We start from the raw sequence: 24,546 nt of genomic DNA on the forward strand, positions 1-24,546 counted from the left end.
AGTGAGCGCTGCCTGGCAGTGCTGGATGGCACCACGCTCTGCGTGCAGTGCCGACCCCTACAGGATAGGGTGTGAGAGTGCCGGCCATGGGAATGGGGTTACTAGGGGCCATGGCACTCTGGTTGACCCCTAAGGACACGTGACTGGTAAAGTGTACACAGGGCCCCAGGTGGGGGCTAGGGGTGGTCCACGTGTCAGGCACGAGATCTTGCTCGAGGATTCAATAAGGTGGTCGTGGCTAAGGGCGGAGCCAGCCACGCCACAGAGGATATAAGCCAGGTCCCCGAGAGGGACCGGCTGCTGTTATTCATCCTGAAGAATCTACGTTCTACGTTCAACGTCCGACAGAGTCTCAAAAACGTGGACCTGGACCCAAGCTGTGGTCCAGTCCATTGTAGCTAGTTATGGTGTAATTAATGTAGTTAGCCTGGCGGTCCACCACCATAGCTTGTTATCTGGTTAAGGGGCAGATACCCCTTTGTGTTGGTATTAATAAATGTGTTACCTCCAAAGAGTAAGTCTGCGACTCAGTTGAACTCACTACACATGTATTCTTATTAAAATTGTTTAATAATGAAGGTTAAATAGCTCGAACTACATTTTAACACCGCTTTTTTTTACATTATATTCAGTATCCCCATGTGGAGATGTGTTTTCATGAACATCTTTCCTTCGGCATTTTATTAAGACTTTTAATACAGTGGCACTCACATAAGTTGCAGCTTCATACTCTCCCGATATTTTCAACTCCAAACACAATTTGAATCAAAGTAAACTGAGGAACACTTGTGAAGTAAAGCTTTCCGTGGTTTCTTGGAAGCGAAGTTTGCCTGTGTTCGTGTCCAGAGGGGGTTCCACATGTGCTCGGTTTTGATACAGCACCCAGCCAGGGTCACCACTGGTTGCTCAAAAATCTATGCTTTCATTTTATTCAATCTCACAGCAGTGAAAATCCTGGGGTGATGGTGTCATAGTGGCTGTTCATTCATCAGTCCAGCAGAGTGCCCTCTCCTATCCCAGAAATAGAGGTACATATATGGGTCACTAGGGTCAGAATTGATGATGTTGCCAGTGCCCTATCCACCAGTAGCGGAAATATTGTCCTTTAATAAGGGCATAAGAAGTGTGTGCATATGATACCTCCCGAGAGTTGGTCATACATGAAGCATGAAATGTGGAAACATATATTTTACTTTTACGTATTTGTAATGCAGTGACGGATTACTTTATTAATTATTACATCGTATATATTTTTAATCATCAATAAAGTCAAGTTGAAAGTGTATCCATGCTGATACAAGTGTCGTGCAGTGCTCACGTCTGTTGACAATCCAGTATCAATGGTGTGAATTCTGCTGTCCCGTAATAATCTCCATTCTCTCCATAGCAATCACTTTCTGAAATCCTATCAAATGGTCGTTGTATTATGTAAGAAATATAAGAATGAAGGAGTAAGTCATCTACCCAAAATAATTATGTCGACCAAAACATCGCAGCTATTCTATTGTCTAAAAACATTGCTCTACATCAACATCAGCCATACAACGATTTGAATGTATGCATGTATGTTGAACTTCTTTTGCACTGTACGTAGCCAACCGTTCTAATTGGAGTCGCCAACCGTGCTAATCGGAGATTTCCACATCGCTCAGCTCTGTTGTTGGACTTAAGTCTGTGAAAGAAATTCCACATTCCTATACCAAAACTAATACTTCCCTCTGAACAACCACTCATGAATGCCCACCGAGTGGTGAAGACTGATTCGGTGATACCTTTTTTACAAACCCTGAAGAGATTATGTGTTAATTTATACAAACTATAGAGTCATATAAACTAATTGAAAGCTTGACGTTATCTTATTTATAAGGTATGCAATGCCTTTTAATAGACCTGCATCTGTTGTGGCCAAAGATGTATTAAGTGTGTGGAGTACAAGATCCGACCAAGTCCGCCGAGTGCTCGCCGAGCTGCATTGCCTTCCAGTTCTCGAACTAATACATTATAAGGTTACACTCATTACACAAAGTTCTTGCCACAAATGAACCATACTATCTTGCTTATCTCTCCGGTCATTCTCGCAGAAGCTTTAGGATAGCCATCGAACAAATATGGTCACTGCTTTCAGATGCTCTTCTGCAGCTGTCCTTCCGATGTTAGGAAGCCATTGGAGCTATGCACTTTTAAATCTAAATTGAAAACTCATTTTTTTAACTGCTTTTTATGTTTGGTTTGTTGTCCTTCCCCCGTACCTCCGATTAGCATGGTTGGTAACGTAGGGTGCAAACGAAGTCCAACATTCATATAATAACAATATACATGACTAAACTCTATTTACACTTTATTCAAGTAATATAGAAATTTATCCAGGAATTCCATGTTTGTTTGGTAAGTATTTATTTGCAACTTGATCTTATCTATTGTATATTTAACATGATTTTGGAATATATTGTAGTTAACTCGAATATAAGTGCACTTTAATTTTGTAATTGTTAAGTAAGGAATATAGTTCAAAATTTGACTGACATTAGAATGTCAATACTTTTTGCATTTACATTTACGATTGAGACTGTTTTCTTGTATTAAAACTCATTTATCCAGGAAAGTCTTACTGACAATCAAGATTCAACTGCAGTAATTGTGAATCATTTTCCTTTTGATGTTGTGTTATGGGGATGATTACCTATTTGAATAGCTTCACGTTTCTGTTGTTCAAGACGTCTTAGAATTTCCAGAAATTGGGATACTTTGCTATTTAATTGGTAGGGCTTTATGTATACAGGAGGAAACCAGAGTATCCAGAGAAAACCCATGCATATGCTCGAATGACAGTGACAAGTCCACACATATGGGTTAATTAACCCACCTGCTCTACTGTTCTGCCATCTCCTACCCACCCAAAGTCCTGTGCATTCAGTCTTGAGACTATTTTCAGAGACTTTGGCTAAAAGATGTGTGGTGATTTCATTATCGAGTGTTTTCACTTTTTCACAACCCTAGTGCCCAGCAAGAATTCCACCCACGAGATGATGACCCTCAAAGATGTAGTGATGAGCAAGCTATGTTCTGCAATATAATTTACTGGCCACCTCATGGCTCTATTGGTGAGTGTCTCATGCAAATTATTACGTTTTCATGATCAACCAACGACCCCCATCTCAAAAACGCTTGAATGCAGACACACACATACACCACAAGTTTAGGTGTGCTTGAAATGTAAACATTATTGGTACATTTATAGTGAAGTGTGTCAGGTTACTTACAACCAAAAAGCCATGTTACCCACCTTGTCTCTGTCTCGCATGGAGCCTTTACCAAGGATTGAGAGTTTTGTCCCAGTTTCTTCCTTTAGCCTCTTTAGAGAATTCCCTCTTGGGCCCAACAGCTTGCCAATAAAATTAAACTGCAAGGGGAAAAGGAGAAGAATGCATTATTTCAAAATAAATGTTTGAATAATGCAGCGTGCTTTTTTATGATTACAATTTATCATTTGCAGTCGTTATGATAAAAGAAAAATAAATACACCATTTGACTTTGTGATAAAATAGTATGGCAATCAATGGCACAGCTAAAATGCAGTGATTGTGAACAATTTACCTTTGGATGTTGTCTTACGGGGATGATTACCCGTTCGATTAGCTTCACGTTTCTGTTGCTCACGACGTCTATAAATTTCCATCCATTCTCTCCAGGAGAGTTTCTTCCCTTTTGGCTTTTTTCCACCTCTGCAATAAAAACAACATTGACAATTATAATAAATTATTCTCCAACAAAAATATGTAACGATGTACTTGCATTATTTATCATCGTCTTGCAAAACCACACTGAACTTGCAAGTACCCGTGTGTATACTTATACCAAACAAAAAAATCGGCAAGTATGCTATGTTTCTTCTTCTTGGTTATTTCTGTAAAGTCACGTAGAATGGAAATAATAAAATAATAAAAATAAAACATAATAAAATAATTCTCACGACGTTTCGGCCACAACGCCATCCTCAGGTGGAGAACAGGTCTGTCGAGGAGACAGAGTCTGAATCACAAGCCCCAGGCTTGGAGCGACTATTTAAGCTGGGATGGAGGGGCGAAGAGCGCCTTGACAAAAGAATTTGCATATCAAGAGGAATTTAGCATATTTATGGGAAATGCAGATATGTGATTAGTACTACTTGTGAAATGCGTAGGAGGATTGGCGAGGGGTTTAAAGTCATTATGCCCGTGCATTATGCAGGATTAGCAGCATCAAAGGGAGGGGATAGGGGTAGCATTATTAATGCTACCCCTATCCCCTCCCTCTGTCTCCTCGACAGACCTGTTCTCCACCTGACGGCTACTTGCGTTGTGGCCGAAACGTCGTGAGAATTATTTTTATTGGTTTATTTTTATTATTTTATTATTTCCATTCTACGTGACTTTACCGAAAGAACCAAGAAGATGATTCCCTGTAGTCACGAAAGCTTTAAATCGAAATTTATGCTATGTTTATTCAAGGAAGGATAACATTTATTTTTCTATGAGAGCAACGTGGTGCTTTTGTTGTTGCACATTTATCGAAATATCTAAAAATTCAACTGACACAGACGCTATCATCTTGTATGTGTGCTCCATAAAATATTCACCGCAGGAGGAATATTCAAGCTGGCAGCACGCAAAATGCATCTGTGTTAGTTCAATGCCTTTATCACTTTGCTCATTAATAACAATGACATTTGATCACTGCATCGATTAACACTGAGGCAATGTGTGCACAGCGCACAACACAATACAATTTAAATCATATGGACAAAGACCTAACTCGACACGGTATTTCTAAACAAATACATGAAGGATAAATAAATATGCACGTAACACATTCCAGGCTGCTAGAGTGGTAGTTGTGTGATGCGGGATTTGTGCACCTAATGGTATTTAGTTGCACATTATGGCAGCAAAACCATCAGCGGTGCAAGATGGTGTTAATTTCAAGTGCTCCCCAATGTAGGCGCTACGAATAATTAGTTGTTGTTGAAGGCAGCAGTTCAGTGAGGGTATCAATTGGCTTACAGACACATGCTGCTTTGAGACGAAGTAAGCTTTCGCGACCAATATTATTCATAATAAGGGTTTTTTAGTTAGATTGTGTAAGTATAAATATGTCGTTAACACGCCACCACCCGACACAGCCAATTAGTAAGGTTTGTCACGTAAACAAAACGTGGCAGTTAGTTACTACTTCAGCCCACCGGTGTGTTGGAGACTAAATCTCCAACATTTACAATTTGAGTACGAGATTTTACTGGTAATTAAATCCAGCATCATCGGGCGATTTTGCCAAAATTGGAAAAAACCAGCAGTGCGCTAACTAATTGGCACGTTTGGTTACGTAACAAACCTTAATAATTAGCTGCGTCGGGAAGTGGCAGGTTAATGACGCATTTATACTTACGCGATCTAACCCAGAAAAAAAAAACTTTCTTATGAACGTGCTGCTTTATTTAAAAGACAATCACGGAATAATAATGTCCGCAAGGAAGCAGGCAAAGAAGTTTGAAAGGCTGCTCATGCTTGGTGTGTTTGGCTGCATGGCGTCTTCTGAACTCCACCGCTGAGTTAAGCATCCTGCGGGCATAGTTCATCTTGCAGTCAATACAATTACTCGACGGGTAGTAAAGTTTACGTGAACTTTATAAACTCCAGCTGTGATGTCATGGGGGTGAACATTATGAAAATGCACATTTGGAGATAGTCACTGCATTAACATAGCAAAGTTTGCATAACAAAGTCTGCATTTTACAGCATGTGTGTGCAATTATTGGGAAGATTCCAGTAACATGAGTTTTATTCTTAGCCATGCATACCCAATGGAAATTAGTACCTGAATATTTCCTGGACCTCTCCGATGTCAATTTAACATCGAAAGAAGGGGGTGCTTCGTGCAGCACACATTATTTCTGGGGAGACAAAGGTAGCTCGGGGTGGTGCTGGCCACATTACTTCCTCGTGTGCAATTCCGGCTTTAATAGGATATTGTTAACATCACTTACTCAACAGTCGATTAAAGTATATGGGAGAAATTGGGTTTGTTTGTTGTCATTGCGTGTAGATATAGCCACAGTGGTGTAGTGGTAGCACTCTTGAACTATGAACGTGATGACCCAGCTTTTATATCTGGATAAATCTAACCGGTGGCAAGTGGTGGGTGAACCAGGCTTTCTTTCCTCATTGGTTAACTCAGCCTAAACTAATAATAAAAATACATACGTGAAAATGTCCAGGTGAATAATGAGTGGGACTTACTATTGTTATATGTCCTTAAAATAATACTTATACTGAGAATGACCACTTATAATACCTGCCGGTCATTCACGATGACTGCATGAGAGAAAATGTCACAAAACCAAGATCGTGTCTCGAATGATGGATACGGGGTTTTTGACTGTAAGGGTAAAACATAAGGAAACATTTAATGAGTTAAACATTTATGCTGCTACTCTTCCTCAGGAGATGACTTTGTACTCCAAAATCATTGCCGAAATATTCACACTCGAGTCCTCAGTGGACACACAGGGATGGATTCTGGCAAACAAACCTCTGGCTTTCTTATCGCATTCACACTGGAGTGCTGCCATATGTGCCAAACTATTCTTCAGCAGGAGATGGAGGAATATTGAATATTTTAACATGCATAATATATTAAATAATGTATTAAACAAAGTCTAAACATAGTCTTTGGGTCTTTCAATAGTCACGTAGATGGTTCAAAGAAAATAACAAAAAACTACGACGTTTCGATCACAACACAAGCGATCGTCATCAGGAGGAAAGACCTCTTTCCTCTTTCCTACGTGACTTTACCGAAAGACCAAAAGAATATTAATTACTGCAGTCACCAAAGCTTTAAGTGAAAGATGTAAACATTTGGGGAATTGGATATTTTAAGCATTCACACCTAATACTAATATGATTTTCAATACGAAAACCTCTAATGTCAACGCAATTATAAATTATATGTTATGATAATTGCACCTCCGATTAGCTTATTTGGCTACATTCGGTGAGAAAGAAGTTCAACGTACATATATACAGAGATAGATTTCACAATGAAGCCTAGTCAATTTGAAAATATTATGAGTTAAATAATTAAGCATAAGAAAATATATTTTTTTCAGTAACTTTAGTTAAAACTTTTTGATTCCTGCTTTTCCATGTAATTATTAAATAGTGAATTCGTGTAAATTCACACGAGTTATAATACTTGAAAAAACCCCATATGGCAATTGGGTATATCTAAAATATATACACATTTCTCCCTGTAAAAGTGGTGCCTGTATAAATTTAACAAGGTAATATTTGGTATTTATAACGCCATTGTAACATTTCCTAGAGGTTTAATCTGTCCTGAATTTGTTCATATGTGTTTGTCTGCTTATTAAAAGCTGGTATTTATGCACACTGTGCACTAAAAGTTATTTCCTAGCCAAATGAAAACACAGTAACATGCCCTTTTCAGGTTTGTAATAGCAAACCTTTTATTAAATACACATGAGATTTTGGGTTTTGAGTCAAGTTTTGAAGTTGAAAAAAAAAATCACCCAGGATTATATATAAAAGTACATGGACAGGAAAGCATCTATAATCAGGTGAGTCAATTGAAACTACAAGCCTATGATTAAAATTAGGCCTGGGTTGGACAAAACAAACCACAACTAGAAAACGGACAAACAAAAACCAGAGTGGATCGGTGCACATTTAGACCATTTAACAACAGTTCACACAAGATTAATAGCGAGCATGTATGTATGTTGAACTTATTTCGCACCATACGTAGCCAACCATGCTAATCGGAGGTGTGGGGAAGGACAACAAACTAAACAGAAAAAGCAATTCTAAAGAAATGAATTTTCAATCTAGAATTAAAAGTAGATAGCTCCAGTAGCTGCATAATATTGGAAGGAAGAGCATTCCAGATGGCCACAGAAGCGCATCTGAAAGTGTGCGATGCAGTGACCATCTTTGTTCGATAATTCACCAAAAGCCGCTGCGAGGATAACCGGAGTTTTCGTGATGGCTTATGCTCCTTGATGAGATCAGCAAGGTATTGTGTTTTTTTTGTGGCAAGCACTACGTGTGTAATGAGTGTGACCTTATAAATGTATTCGTTCGGCAACCGGACACCGATGCAACTCATCTTTTTTTTTCAATTTAAAGCTTTCGTGACTGAAACTCAGCGAGCACTGAATAGACATGGTCGGATCTTGCAGTACCCATCACACGTGCCAAAAAAAATTGTACACGCTGCAGCTTGGTAATGTTTTGCCAGACATCCTGTAGAGTAGTGAGTTAGAATATTCGAGCTTTGTCGATAGTATGCTACACTCCGCTGTGTTGGCTATGCCACGACTTGGTAATCGTGGAAAATAACCTACAGATAAATTCAAGTACTCTAGAAAATATATATTTTTTAAAGAACTGCATTAATACTGAGTAACGAACCCAAAAGTGTATTGATGAGTGAATATGTGATGAATGCAGCCCTGGTGCATTGTTATTTTCCTTGTAAGGAGCATCAAAACTTAAAGTGGATTCACCAAATGTAGTATGGCAATGACGTTTGGGATATGGCATTATAATAAAAACACATCTTAAGTTTTGAGGGTTTGCTATTGGAATTAACAAGCTAATAAATGGCATGGTAAAATATTAGTGAATGCATAAAATACAAATTTCGACCAATGCATGTCTCGTCTAACTAAATCCACCATGACTGTGATACACTTTCTAGCCTTGCGGCGTTCACATAATTCAGTCCAGCTTTGGTATTGGTGTAAACACACACACAGCAGTACATTTGTAGCAGAAGACATGTTATACCTAGTATTGTTATGCCATGTTCCCACAACTACTGAGCAAACTGGCTCATTAGCCTAGGAATGGTCCTGAGCCATTCCAGCACAGCTTAGATTCTGTCCCAACGTTCAATGAGCCACATATCTCCATTGATGTCCCCCCACCTCTCGCTGTCCCCTCCACACACGTCCCTGCCTTGCTGCCAGAGGAAAACGACATTTATTTGATACAATGTAATTTATTTTTTATATATACAGTAAAAGCTATCCCAAACAACAATACTGGATAGTATTATTATTTACTTTTAAAATGCATTTTCAGTATTTTGGACCAAAAACACAGCCTTTCCGCATTAACCCAGTATCCAAATGTAAAAGGTGTGGGTGCATGCAGCCCCAAAATTGCTCGCTCTTGCCAATGCTGGAGGATCTCCAATAGAGTGGGCTCTAGAGGGCCCATCTAGAGGGCAATCGGCTTACTCTGCCACGTTGGTCAGATGTCTGAAACAGCGTGGCACAGGATAGGCCAGGTTAGCCTGGGCAAAACGTGTTTCTGCCAGTGGGCCATACAGGCCAGTTAACAAACGACTTTGGTGCTGCGGGAAGACTGCTTCCTGTACGTGGACTCAGTAAGGGTGCCGATGCATTGGGGGCCAAAAAAAACATGCTAGATCGCGTCCTAGTATGAGTTTATAGTCCCTTGCTCCCAAGAGCATACATTTCCCAGTTTTTAACCTGAATTGTAAATGAGCCACAACTGCCCCATGGGATGGATAATAAGAGATGCTGGCACTTCTCATGGATAGTCTACAGTGCTCCAGGATAAGATATCAGCCTATCAATCCAGCGCCAGCTCCAGATCTTCTTCCATAAACAGCGTCCATCCCTGTTTCAAGAGTGTAAATCAGATTTCCAAGAAATAGCACTAGCTGTTTTTACACCACTGACCATTTAACACCACCCTTTCCATATCACGCGAGTGCATTCATACAGTACGTTCACATATAATTTATGGAAACAAGTGGCATTGAAGGGATAAAGAAATGCACTCTGTCCATATATTTGGGTACACGCATGTGTTAACATCATTAAAATGAAAATAAAATGTGTCTCCACGCTCAAACAGGTGTGGGGCAGTGCTTTGTCTCCAATGAAGAGCGGTGGCGCAGCGATTATGAACCTGGCTCGCGGCCAATATCGGTGAAGAATGTATGAACTGGTTTCTGGGCCTCCCCTAGGTCGAATCGGTCTTAAACGAGTACCTGTTGAGGTGTGTAAACTCCAGCGTTGGGGAGAAAAAGCGGCCAGGCACGATGCTGGCCGGCCACCCCCTCGTTTGCCGTACCGACCTTAATAGGTGCATGCTCAAAATTGGTAATGGCTATATGGGGATCTTTGTTTCGTCTTATTCTCCAATGGTGGCACTAGTAAAATGTCCTGCATTCTTCCCATGTCCCTCCACAGAATGACCACTGGTCACTTTCCACAAAGTTGCTACTCTTCTCATCAAACCCTGGGGGGGTTATGAGTTTGTCCTGCGACCAGGACCTAAACATGTGGCCTACTATGGTACCTCCTCACTGGGCCTATTCTAATCTTGCAGATGGCAACGTGTTCAAGGAAATCAATGCCAATGTTGAGGTCTGCTAGCCACGAGAGGGTTGGTATTAGTGCTATTCCCCATTGAATGAGCACAGATGACAGCGTTTTACTACTCTTTGGTTCTTTCGGTAAAGTCACGTAGAAATACATTATTATTTAATTTCTTTCTACGTGACTTTATCGAAAGAACCACAGTAATTCCTGCAGTCACGAAAGCTTCAAATCTAGCGTTTTACTACTACATGGTGTATGAAAGGCGATGAAGACTACCAATTTAGAAAGCTGATCAAGTAATGTACAGGCAGTCCCGAGACCTGTTCGTTTCATCGATTGTTAGTATATCGGAATATTTACGGTCAGTGTTATAAATGTTCTGCTTAAACAAAAAAGGAAAGCATTGTTAAGCGCATGAGAAGAAATAGTGTACATTCGTATGTAATACTGTAATACATACTGTATAGTAAATAAAACATAAAATAAAGTAGCATGAATAAAAATAAGTTATATTTTCACTTAACTTGAGCCCTGATGCTGGCTTGCTCGTCGGAATGGGGGGGGGGCAATGAGTCACCACAATTGCACACACACTGGGCAAGCACACAACAACAACAACAACCGCCATTCGCCACTAAGTGGCGGTGACGTCACCACGACGCTTGTGCCAGGCCATGTGCACCCTGAGGCCACGTGAAGTGTCGAACGCCCGCTGGCAGGAGGTCACGGGGCAGACCCAGGTGCCACGGGTCGACTGACCGAGATGACCGAGACGAGTGGCTGATGCACCACCTGTGCCCCCTACTGTGCCAACTTGCTGTGCTTTAGCCACCCAGCGCTCCGCTCGTTGTTGTGAGCGTCGCTCCTCCGCCCTCCGTTGTTGTTGGAGGGCGACTGCCTCCAACTGCCCAGTAGCGTCCTTCACGAGCCTCCTCCACTGAGGCCGATCTTGACACCGCTGGTACCAGTCATCGGCAAGTCCACTCAGCTCCACGTCCTCCTGTACCACATCACTCCATCTCTTCTCTAGCCCGTGCCGCGCCCGTTTAGCCCCCTCGATCCGGCCGAACAAAAGCTGTTTAGGCATGCGGTGGCTGGGCATGCGGGCTACATGACCCAGCCAACGCAGCCTTGCCTGCCGGAGGAGCTCACTGATAGGACTTTGCCCAGATCTTTCAAGGACTTGTGAGCTCCTCACACAATCCAGCCTGGTTAAACCCAGGATGGATCGTAGGCAGGCCAGCCTAAATGTTTCCAACCGGCGAAGATGCTCCACTAGGGGGGTCCACGTTTCGCAAGCGTAGAGAAGGGAGGGAATGACCGTGGCCGAGAAGACCTGAAGCTTCGTGCGGAGCGACAGACCAGGTAGCTTCCACACAGCGTTACGCAACCGATGAAAAGATATTGCCGCTCGACTGATTCGGAGTGAGACCTCTGCTGATAAACTGGAGCCGGTCATAAGCACACTGCCCAGGTATGGGAAACTCTCCACTCTCTCCACAACTGCCCCATCACCGATTGGGAGTTGTGGGGGTGGAGTGCCAGATGGTACAAAATACCCAGGCAGGTGCTTAGTTTTGGTGGGGCTGATGGTAAGGCCCCACCTCTTAGTGGCACGCTCCAGTCTCAGCAGCAGCGTCTCCAACTCCTCTTCTGAATGAGCAGCTATTACCAAATCATCGGCATACATAACGTGGTTGACCAATAGGGAGCCATCCCTTGATCGCACCCGGGCGTCGATCAGCCTCCCATTATATCTGTACCAAATGGTAATTCCCCCGGTACAGCTATTGAAGGCTTCACGAACTACGCAGTCGAAATAGATGTTAAATAATGTGGGAGCCAGAGGACATCCCTGTCGCACCCCAAGGTGTACAGGGAAAGGCTCCGACTCCCGGCCACGTAGTTTTACCCGGGCCCGCTCACCATCATGAAGGTCCTTAATGATCGTGAGCAGAGGGTCAGGGACTCCGAAAGCACGAAGAACAACCCAGAGCCCAGTCCGACTGATGGTATCATAGGCCTTGACCAGGTCAATAAAGCAGAGATGTAGGTCTTTTTGGAATTCCCTACACCTCTGCTGTAGCAGACGGACAGAAAATATGGCATCTGTGCAGGACCGCCCTTTCCTGAAACCGCATTGGGGCTCCGCAAGCCTCTCCTCAGCGTGCCTAGCAAGGCGATGTTGAATAATCCTTGCCAGGACCTTACCCGGCACACTGAGGAGTGAGATGCCCCTGTAGTTGTTACAGTCGGTACGGTCCCCCTTCTTAAAGAGGGGGACCACCAGGGCATCCTTCCAGTCCTGCGGAACCCGTCCAGTGGTCCAGACTGTTGTTATGATGTCATATAGGGCAGTCTGTGCACAAACGCCACCCTCCCTCAGCATTTCGCTTGGGAGATCATCTCTGCCCGGTGCCTTCCCTGGTCTCAGACTCCGGATCGCCCTCAGTACTTCCTCAACAGCTGGTACCTCAGCCAGCCACTCACAGGGGGTGACCTCTTCCAATATTTGAGGCACCGCAGCCTCAGCAGGGTTATCCCCACTTTGTGCCATGATGTTTTCCTGGCTGAGAGATTTTCCCTCCCCCAGGACCTCACAGAAATGCTCAGCAAATCTGCAAACCAGTTCCTGGGGGTCGGAGATTGGATCACCGTTTTTTCCTCTAATGATGGTAATAGGTGTGGCGCTGCAGGTTACTTTTTTGATGGAGTTAAATAGTGATTTGTGATCGCGGGCCACTGAGGCAGACTCCATCTCCTCAGCAACCCGCGACCACCACCCATCCTTACAGCGCCTTACGGCTCTCCGAACCTCCGAGCGAAGGCTGCGGTAAACCTCCTCATTCTCTGACGTGGGATGCTGTAGGCGATGAGAGTGGGCCTGTCGCTTTTTCTCAATTAACCTGAACACGGGCAAGCACACACACACCGACACACACACACTGGGCAAGCACACACACACCAACGCACACACAGGGCAAGCACAACAACCGCCATTCGCCACTAAGTGGCGGTGACGTCACCACGACGCTTGTGCCAGGCCATGTGCACCTTGAGGCCACGTGAAGTGTCGAACGCCCGCTGGCAGGTCATGGGGCAGACCCAGGTGCCACGGGTCGACTGACCGAGATGACCAAGATGACTGGCTGATGCACCACCTGTGCCCCCTACTGTGCCAACTTGCTGTGCTTTAGCCACCCGGCGCTCCGCTCGTTGTTGTGAGCGTCGCTCCTCCGCCCTCTGTTGTTGCTGGAGGGCGACTGCCTCCAACTGCCCAGCAGCGTCCTTCACGAGCCTCCTCCACAGAGGCCGAGCTTCACACCGCTGGTACCAGTCATCGGCAAGTCCACTCAGCTCCACGTACTCCTGAACCACATCACTCCATCTCTTCTCTAGCCCATGCCGCGCCCGTTTAGCCCCCTCGACGGCCGAACAAAAGCTGTTTAGGCATGCGGTGGCTGGGCATGCAGGCTATATGACCCAGCCAACGCAGCCTTGCCTGCCGGAGGAGCTCACCGATGGGACTTTGCCCAGATTTTTCAAGGATTTGTGAGCTCACACAATCCAGCATGGTTAAACCCAGGATGGACCGTAGGCAGGCCAGCCTAAATGTTTCCAACCATCGGACACTCCACCCCCACAACTCCCAATCGGCAAGCACACACACACGGGGCATGCATGCACACATCGACGACAACGGCACCCCCCCCCCCCCCGTGTGGCATTAACACTGTTGGGATGAGTGTTGTTAGCGAGCACCTATGAAGAAGGCCAGCACGGCATACGAGGGGTTTGAGTGGCCAGCACCACGCCCGACCGCCTTTGTCTCCCGAGTAGCGATGTGTAACACACCGCACTAGGCACTCATTTGAGGCTGAGTCGACCTAGGGGTGGCCCAGGACCGGTTCAGATAATCGTCACTGGTGTTGGCCGTGAGCGGGAATCGAACCCTGGCCACCGTGTTCAAAGCGCAGCGTAGCGCTAACGCTACGCTTCCGCTCCCCATACACTCGCTTTCATACACACTTTTAACCACACACGCACGTACACGCACTCCCCACGCGAGGCTGACTCATTACATCTCGCGAAAGCTCGACCCGCTGAACAAAATAGTTCCGCGGTTCAAGTTTGCAAGTGCGAGTTGGCGTTTGAAATCACTGTTGGAAATTTTTTTTTAAGCTGGTTCGTAAGTGAGGGTGTTCGCAAGACGGGTGTTTGTAAGTCGAGGACTGCCCGTATAGTAAATAAAACAGAACATAAAGTAACATGAACAGAAAATAAACTTTGATTTAAAGCTTTCGTGACTGCAGGGATTCATATTATTGGTTCTTTCGGTAAAGTCACGTAGAAGGGAAATAATAAAATAATACAAACATAAACAATACAAAATTCTCACGACGTTTCGACTGCAACACAAGCAATCATCATCAGGTGTGAAATCCACAGCAAGATAATTAGATTTTTTTTTATTGTTTTATATTTGTATTATTTAATTATTTCCCTTCTACGTGACTTTACCGAAAGAACCAAGAATATAAAATAAACTGTTTTATTTTCACTGACCTTGAGTGCTGATGTTGGCTTGCTTGTCAGAAGGGGCATTTCTAGGAGACTCATTACATATCGCGAAGGATCACTCTGCAGTTCGGTTCGTAAGCATGACCGAACGTTCGCAAGTTGGATGGTTAAAAATAACATCTTATGGTGGTTCGTTCGTAAGTAGGGATGTTCGTAAGTCGGACGTTCGTATCTGGGTAGGACTGCCTGTATTAATTGCACTAAAACTTACTGCCACCGTGGTGCTGCCTGAAGAGCGCCTGTTGACACAGCAGGGGCACAGATTTCACACCAGGAGTGACATGTGACAAGCTTGCTGCGGACCACATTCTCTCTTGGGATATTGTAAAAGCTCTGAAGCAATTGTCACCCTCTGCTTTTTCAAACAGGAACGAGTTCCTTCGACACTCATCTCGCACTTTGTTGAAGTGGAGCTGGGATACAATTATTATTTACACAACACTCCAACATGAAACTGCTATATTTTGTTTTGCTGCGATGGCTGCTTTACGTCAATTACTGCGCACGTTTGATTTTTGTGGAGGTTACAACCGGATTCTGATGAGTAAAGGAAAGGAATAATCTATAATAACCACAGGCTTCCTGAACTGTGCTTACAAAATATAATGCAGGTCAGGCAGTTGTAGTAAAACTACACCACGAACTCTAAAAGTCAAGTGCACAGGCTCACAAAACTGCTAGCAGAAGGGGCTCCACCAGAGGGAGCTCTATAGAGCCCATCGAGAGAGTATTTGGCCTACTCTTCGACACCACTGGGCATTTGTGCAAAAGAGCTTCATAGCTCATCGGATTCCTCCAGTATAAATATTCTGAGATGTCTTGGAATGAGGTGGGAGTATCCACACTTTACCCTACCTACCGATCGACCGACCTTGCTGTGCTCATTTATGCTGCTGGGTTGAATGTGGCACGGTTGGGAGGAGGTCAATTTAAGAAGCTTCCATTGTTTCCTTTGCAGCACAGGGAGATTGACCCAGTGATGAGTGGATTGTAAGTACAGTGTGTTAACAATTACCACGGCAACATCCCTTCACTCACCTAACTATATTTAACTTTTTTTTCTACTACATGAAGGACATATACGATTTGCTTATTTATTTTGTAACCTATGTTCTCCACAGCGACACTAATTATTATATTCAGTTATGTATTACGTAATTTTGCGTCCAACTAGGACCCATATGTTCAAGAGAGGGTACTTGACTAGGACATCTGTAAGTTCATCAGCATCGGTTCAAGTAAGCCTGACTCTGCTGATGAGACACTGTAGGTCAAAACCGGTCCAGATGAGCATTTGATTGAAACAATGCTGCTGCCAATTTGCATTCCCAGAATGCATTGTGGTTGACGGGAAGTCAAAAAAAGTATTTAGTTCTTTATGTGGAGGGACAGATATATGAAAGCGATACATTGTCTGCTTACTTATTTTTTTTAATGTAATCAGCGTTGTTAATATTTTGTGTTGAATATATAACAGTATATTTTAAGCAGCCATTTTGTGTTGCTTTCACACAAAGATGATCAGTTTTGTAAAAAGGTAACATTTTCTGTCCCACTCTTAACATTACTTGTACACTTGTGTTACCAAACTGCCCTTGCAGTTCACAACAAACTGGCATGAGCTGTAACAGTTCAACCTCTGCGCTCAAATTCCTACATCAACATGACTTTCTCCGGTAGATAACTTTCAAATGTAGCATGAGCAGTGTTACTGAGAAACAAATATCAATAACTCTCATCATTGTTGCTGTCAAATCGCAAATTATACAACGATCTATGCATCCATTTGTCCATTCAGAAATGAAATTAGCCAGGACCCTCCCGACAAACATAATCTTGATTCTCAGTAAGGCTTTCCGGAATAAAAGTATGCCCTTATTCTAGATTAGAAGTTTTGGTGACTGCAGGGATACATACTCTTTATTTCTTTCGATAAAGTCACGTAGGTATAAATTGCAATTGTTTCTTGCTGTGGTTGGCCCACCTGATGACAGACGCTTGTGTTGCGCCCGAAACATCGTGATTTAATTTATTTTATACCTACATGACTTTACCGAAATAACCAAAGAGTATGGCATTATTATTATCTTCCTGGATAAACATATAGCATTATTATATAAATTACATTAAGATAACATAAGATTATTATCATCATCATTTGCCCATGGGCGCACATTTCAGGGGGCATTTTCTTTTATCAAAGCGCCATTATAATTGTGAACAATGTCCTGTCACATGGTGTGCATTTCCCATACGAGGTACATGTCGGAGCTGTATAAGAGAAGCATGGACTATGGTTTTCGAGAAGGGATTATGATTGCACGCATGTTGAATGTGAAATTTTAAAAAGTCGAGTTTATCTTAATTGTTTTGAGAATAATGCTTTCTTGAATATCGACTGGCAGTGCAGCACATTGCAGAAGCCATCATCCACACGTGTATGAACAATTCGTTGATTGATGAAGCCAGTTTATATATTTTTAAGAACAATTGTGTGACGCTAAGGTGTAAAATCGTCGTTGGATCAGCTGTAACTGCAAATGCAGACAACCGGGGATCCTTGACCCATGCCACATTGAAAGGGGTAAAACTGATTTTATGACATAAGAACTCTATATAATTACATCTCACTGGCTTGTGGGACATAAGATACTGTGCTCAAGATTTAATTTGGAAACTTAAAAGTTTGCCTGATCGGGGTTATTGGTTGGTTGAATTTGAACAGAACTTTGACATTTGACTCACGCGATGTGTGAACATCTCAAATTGACTGTGTAAATATACATTTTTCTTTTCCTCCCTTGTGAAAATGTGGCAGCAGGTTCCAGGATATAAAAAAGTGATTTACGGTATTTATAACATTCAATGTATAGATGGGACTGAGAAAGAAAACAACATTTAGGCCACCCCTCTTATATGTGTGGTTATCTGTGTGTGCATTAAATAGCAGATTTAACGAAAATAATAATGATATGGTATTTACTGTCACTGAGGGAAGGCAATGTTTCTGCCAACTGGCCTTCTCCAAGAAATACTCATTTAGATAACTATGTGTGTGTTTTATATTTGAATTCCCTTTCATACTGTGACAATATTCCAGTCATTGTAAAATGTGTTTCCACGTGTGTGAGAATACAAATTCGTTGTGTTCATACAGAGCGTGCAATGTTGACACGATTTTAATGTTGGTGAATACAGTGCAGTACAATGTCGCATATTCACCTCAATGGGGACATAGGTTTAGCCGGGTTTGCGCAAGTGTTAGATATGTGAATCTAAATTTACAATTACATCATGCGCAAATACGTAACTGGGCAAAAGCAAAGCACAATGTGCTTTAAACACAGGGAAATGTTGCACGGTGCTTTAGAAGTAAGAGAATGTGCTTGAGATTCAGAACACATTACTCGATGTTAAAAGGTCAGATTTGTGAAAATGTGTACAAAATGACATTTATACCCTCATGCGCAAATACTACACTGAGTGTGGGGAGTTACCTGGTCAGGTGGGATATGTGACCTTGTACTGTATATACTAATTACTGCTGGCCGCTCTCCGGATGACGTGATTGCTAAGCTCCAGAGTGATTTCAACAAACTACAACATCAGCTAGTTGCTCTTAAACTAGTCCTAAATCCTGCCAAAACCAAGGTGCTATGCTTCTCACCAGGACTAAAGCGGGAAGTTATTTTCCCCAAATTACATTCCTTAAATAATGATCAAATAGAGCAAGTTAAGATCTATAAGTATCTTGGGATCATCCTGGATTCAAAACTGAATTTTGAAGATCACATTGATTATATTGGGAAAAAGACAAAAATTAAAATTGGTTTTCTATATCGACACAAGCACTGCTTCCCCCCTATGTTCCGTTTGAAATTGATTAAAGCTACCATACTGCCTCTACTTGATTACTGTGACATTGTTTATAAATCAGCCCCAAGTACTGTACTGAAGAAGCTTGACTCAATGTATCACTCGGCCTTAAGATTTGCATTGAACTGCCCATATAGGACTCACCACTGTGACCTCTACATTGGGTCAAACTTAACATCTCTGAATGTTCGACGGCTTGTGCACCAGATCTTATTTATTCATGATGTACTTGCAAAAGAATCTGCAGATTACCTGCTGGATCTCATCTCTGTTTCAAAGAACAAATTTGACCTAAGGTCTACACTCATTTACCAGCTTAATATTCCCTATTGCCGTACATATACTGGAGGAAGGGCCTTTGCTATTGATGCCCCCAGGGTCTGGAATGCTGTTGCCAATAAATTGAAACTTGAGTCACTACCTATGAGATCTTCACTCAAAACTGCTCTAGAGGAGTTGTACACCCCTAGCTGCCAGTGCTATTCAGTGACCTAAAATAAAATGTTTCGCTCCGGATGATCGCTACAAAGTATGACCTGTGTTTTGATTTAGTGTGCTGATCTTAAAGGTGGAGTGACTCATGCAGCCAGCTATGGCTGCAGGGTTTTGGTAGTACATGTTGTTTATGCCATTTATTGTGAAAATTCTGTCACAGTTCCTATGATTGCTTTTTCATTGCTTTCATGGCTTTATTTTGGTGATTTCGAAAAGTTTATTGATTTAGCCATGTTTGTTTGTTGTAGTACAGAGTTAGACTGATGACCTTAATTTAAGCTGTCTTGTGGTTGTTGTTGTTGTTGTTTGACTTGCATCCCACTGGGATTTTTGCACACAGCGTTGGTGTACGGTGTTTTTTCTGCAATATTTTGCTGTCTTTTCTTGGATTTTCTGTTTGCACTTAGTCACATATTCACTTTAAGATGTTTTTTTGTTCATGTTTTTGTTTTTTGTTTGTTGCGGTTGCACCCGATTCAAGAGCTGAATGGCTCACAGGGCTATACCTAATAAATGAACTTGAACTTGAACTTGAACATACTTTTCACCAAACAGTATACTCTCATTTCTTAATAGGTTTCGGTCGTATATATTATAAAGGAATTAATCACTATTCACACATCAATTTTTTTCCCCACACGCACTATCTATGCTTTATGAGGGAAACTATGTAATCACGAGTTAAGTATTACATTCACGCATGCCTTGCAATATTTAAACATTGGAGATTTGACGTTATCACAATGGTTCACAGTGGTCATACAACAATAGGATTAACAATAGCCAAATAAGCATGCCAACGTGGGGCTAACGTTGCCATGTTTGGTTGGCCCACCGTTGTTGGGACCAACGTTGCATGTTTCCTGGGGGTGTCTTGTCCCCCCCCCTCCCATCTTGTTATTTATGCCTGGGAGAAAAAATAACATCACTATTCAGCATCAATTATCACCGACTTGCTTCGCGGCAGCAATTTGAGTCGAGAGCTGTTGTCAACAATCCAAAAACGAATGCACACGTTCATATTAAGTTATTTGTGTAGCTTATGAGGCAAAAAGTGAGAGTTGAACGTTTTTATCCGTGAAGTGCGAGTCTTCGAATGAAACGGTAGGTTCAATGAGTGCTTCTTCATGAAGGAACGCAGTCACTAGTGCCCTGAAGTGGAATTAAATGCACGGATATAATTGCCTCAGTGTTTGCTCCGGGGCCAAAGATGAAAGTATTTCACATCCCTCCAAAGGTGGTGCGTGTACACACACGCACATAACTGTTATTTTCATAGCCACAAAATACCAACTACAACGGTAACAGATACCAGATATCACAAATATGAAAACAGTGTAGACCTACAATTGTAGCCTATCATTTAAAACTGTTACCTCGTGTATTGATGTACTATGAAGATGGGCCATTGTCTGAAACGTCACCGTATATATGTTACTTTTAAGGCAGTGTGATTGACGAACGTGTTGAGTTTGAAGGAAGTTTAAATATTTAATTAAATATACATTGTCTCAGAAAATAAACGTTAATGTACAATCGATGCGCGTGCATTAATGGACAATCCGTAAATGCCCCCCCACTGAGGACATATGGCTGACAAGGCAGCCCAGGTATTTAAGCACCAGGTGATGGTAGCGGGGTGGTTCACCGCTGTCTCTTTACTCTCAGAGTTGCTTGCTGCCGATACACACGTGAGGCCGACTTGCTCGCCACCGATGAACCCTACTCATTTGTTCCTATGCACTTTGCCACTACAACGGGTGTTACGGCGCACGCAGCGCCACGGCGCATATGCATATTTCATACAGGCTACAAGCAAGCGTGCACGTGTAAGCATACATAATGTAATGCAATCAGTGCTAAGTGCTGCGCACATTGCTTCCGTGACCCCATCGCGGTGACCTTTGCAAGCAACGGAGACGTGCCTTTTTTTAACAAGCACACCTGGCTTAGTATCCTTTCACTGAAAGGTCCCACAGTTCAGGATATTCATTTGCTTCGAGACGTGCATACACATGGCACCGCAGCACAGTGCCATTAACTAATGTGTTTTTGGCTGATTTACGGGATCCATTCTAATGCCTGGTGGTAATGGGCTCAGGCTGTGTGGTTGTTTGAGTCATGCTGCTGCTGCTGCTCGTAATGCGCTTCTTGCGCAGTGCTTGCGTTTTTCGTTGTGTGCGTAAATCGTCGCTTTCCACGTGCTTTCTTGCGGCCCTTTGTGTATAGTTTTCCCCATTCGTTATTTTGAACTGCGGTTCCACCACGGCACATCATTAAAACGTAGCCCTTGGAACGAAAGCGTCTCCCTTTGCTGGCGTCGGCTGCGTATCATTGTTGTGTACAAATATGCCCATTGTTTACTTAAGCCGCGTCTTGTCGAGTTCGCATATCTCAAACACGCAAACATTATTCACTTGCTGGGTGCTGGGTTTTGGTAACGTGCGCGTGTGTGCGCGTGTGCGTTCAGGCTGTATTCGCGGAGGGGAATCTTTGTCTTTTCGTGTGCATCGTTTGTACGTGTGGTTTGTGCTGAGAACTGTGAGTGAAGCGTATAAAAGCCACTCTGCCTGCCCGCTCATACACTCACCCACCCATTCACTCACCCATCCACTCTCTCACCCACCCACTCACCTGCTGACATTTGCCTGTCCGCGTGCCCCAGCGATGCGCTCTCCGGGCTGCCTTTCTCGGCCGGTGGCGGTGAGGGCAGCAAGTTGCCACCCTCGAGCTCCATGGTCCAATCGCCTTCACTGCAGGCGCCTTTCTGCCGCCTTCCCTTTCTTCCCCACAGCTCTGTTGTCTCCTCTCTCGGAAAACAGCCTCCCTATACCCCCTCCTCTCCTCCTCGCTTTCCACGGCTCCCACGCGGGACCAGAGCCCGCACCCAAGCGGGACACGCCGGGGGCCAAGGTCCCTCTTACTTCACCGCTACCTTGCTCCCGGTCGCTCTTCTCTCGGAAGACACTCTGCGTGCGCTAAAGCTTCGACCTTAGCGCCTGTTTAGCTTGAGCCTAGCTTCGGCAGCTCGCGTATGATGAATGCTGGCCGGGGCTGCGACTATTCGCTCGTCGCCAGCTGTTGTTGTGCGTGCTTGTGTGTGCTGTGCGCTCCCTATACCCGCCCCATGCACGAATGTAGCAGCAGCCCCTGATAACGCCTTCCCAGCGGATGCTGGATATTCATTACCAAGTCCGTCCGCTGCGAGGAGTAAATACGCCTCCACGCTCATCAATGTCGTCTCCTTTTATTCATTTATTCCGTCCGTCCTTTATTTAAACATAATATCCCCAAAAAAAGAATGAATGCATTTGCCCGTAACTGCAATTGATGTCTTATTTTTATTAATTTGAATTGTTTAAATTGGGAGTGCCTATATGTGAATGTGCATTGCGGGCATGCACTGGTTTCTGCTGTGGTAATAATAATTATTAAAATAATGTATTTATTTGATCCATGTGAGAGCTTACTTAGTATTGCAAGGGGATATGATACAAAAACTCTTGCAAAAAAATGTATTTGCTCTGAGTAATTTTACATGCATGTATGCGTGCTTTGGCTTGATACTTGTTATATCCAGCAAGTATATGGGGGAAATATATAATTAATTACGTGTACATACATATACACTTTAATGTATACACCTCTATGAGCAAATGTATGTACAAATATTCCAAATACATTTACTTGTAGACACTCATGGAGAGAGTATCAGGATATCTCTAACAGTATATCTACATCAGTAAACTGTATATCTATACCAATACTCTATGTGTGTATAACACATAAACTCCACACATTTGTCCATACCATTGCCCTAAAATGGCCTACCTCAAGTTTCCGTACTAGCACCATCACTATTTAACATAAGTGACCTGCAATGTACACCATCTCGCAAATTAATATGTGCATGTGACATAGCCCCTTTGCTGCACAGGGCACAAACCTCAAGAACATTGCCAGTACTCTCACAGCTGATCTTAACATCATTGGAGGCATATTTCTGTCGCTGGAGACTCCGACCAAATCTTTCCAAACCACCGCAAGCACTTTCCACTTGAATAATCATGCAACGGATACCAACCTTTATGTGTCCTTCTGTGGTAGCCCAGTGCGCTATGACTGCCCTGCAAGATATCGAGGGGTTTATAATGAACAGAAGCCTGACGTTCAAGCCCCACATAAAAAAAAGTCTGGGAAAAGACCAAACCAAGAATTTCCCTGCTACGGAAACGTGCAGTTACGACCTGCGGCACCTCAGCCAATCTCCTGTGAACTGCCATCCTCTCACTGATCAACTCAGTATTCCTGCACTCCAGCCTGGTCCTACAGCTCTACACAAAACTGCTGTACGCACAATTAAATAACACATGCGCATTTACTGAAACTGACACCAACCCCTTGGGCTCCCTGTTCTAGCAAAAAATGTTGCCACCAAATATCCACAGAGACATGCAAAATGCAAGGCAGTTTTCTTGCCAATGACAACCTATCCATTAACCAAGGCCTCAACAATGTACATTGCCACCGACTCGAGTCCCAATCCTCCTTCTGGGATGGCGCTGCTTTTACTCTTCTACAATCTCATCAAAATCCATAAGAATGTTGGCAAACAGATTGGTACAACGCAGGCTTCCAGAATTAAACACCTTATTCGAGACACAAACATCACACCTCGTGGCTTTCTCAACAGCATCAGAACATCAACAGGCCGATGCACACAGCTTCATGAATAGAACATTTAAGATAAGCCACAGTGAGACCGTGGCCATGCAACCAAAACTCCCGCACTGCCGATTAGCACGGTTGGCTACATGCGGTGCAAAATAAGCTCAACATACATACATAAAAACTATGGACCAAATCGTGAACCACTGTAGTCTGTGCTCCATCAATGGAGGAAAAGCAAAACGATGACAACTCTTTGCTGAAGCCATCTCGTAGCTAGCAAAACTCGACATTGGTATTTAGCTCCTGACTATTGCCATACAGAATATAATATCATTTCCCTAAATTGGGAAAGGAATGCAATAGGTGACGTTTTGGGCAATCAACATTCTTCATAGCACACAGTATAAAACATGTTATTAATGTGTGTGTGTGTGTTCCACGGTATGAGTGTATGTGCGGCGACGTCTTTATTTTAGCGAGACGCATGCAAGTGGCCGGGCACAGAG

General features: G+C 43.2%; 1 protein-coding gene across 7 annotated transcripts in view; it reads right to left on the reverse strand.

The window, feature by feature from the left end:
- Nucleotides 1-22,545, reverse strand: part of LOC144935851 (KH domain-containing, RNA-binding, signal transduction-associated protein 2-like) — a 55,399-nt gene extending 32,854 nt beyond the window's left edge. For 5 of the 7 annotated variants that reach the window (XR_013637362.1, XR_013637361.1, XM_078862668.1 and 2 more), the window contains exons 1-3: nucleotides 22,004-22,543; nucleotides 3,595-3,722; nucleotides 3,284-3,400 (exon numbers count right to left, since the gene is read on the reverse strand). Coding sequence is in view for 5 of the 7 variants with exons in the window: in XM_078862668.1 (XP_078718794.1) it covers nucleotides 3,284-3,400; nucleotides 3,595-3,722; nucleotides 22,004-22,106 (348 nt within the window). In the remaining 2 variants the exon portion in view is untranslated. Of the gene's footprint in view, nucleotides 1-3,283; nucleotides 3,401-3,594; nucleotides 3,723-22,003 lie in introns of all 7 variants that reach the window. The other 2 variants (XM_078862664.1, XM_078862663.1) reach the window with 2 other exon arrangements.
- Nucleotides 22,546-24,546: the final 2,001 nt, after the last annotated feature.

Source organism: Lampetra fluviatilis, chromosome 14, assembly GCF_964198595.1.
Source record: "Lampetra fluviatilis chromosome 14, kcLamFluv1.1, whole genome shotgun sequence".
Taxonomy (NCBI): Eukaryota; Metazoa; Chordata; class Hyperoartia; order Petromyzontiformes; family Petromyzontidae; genus Lampetra; species Lampetra fluviatilis.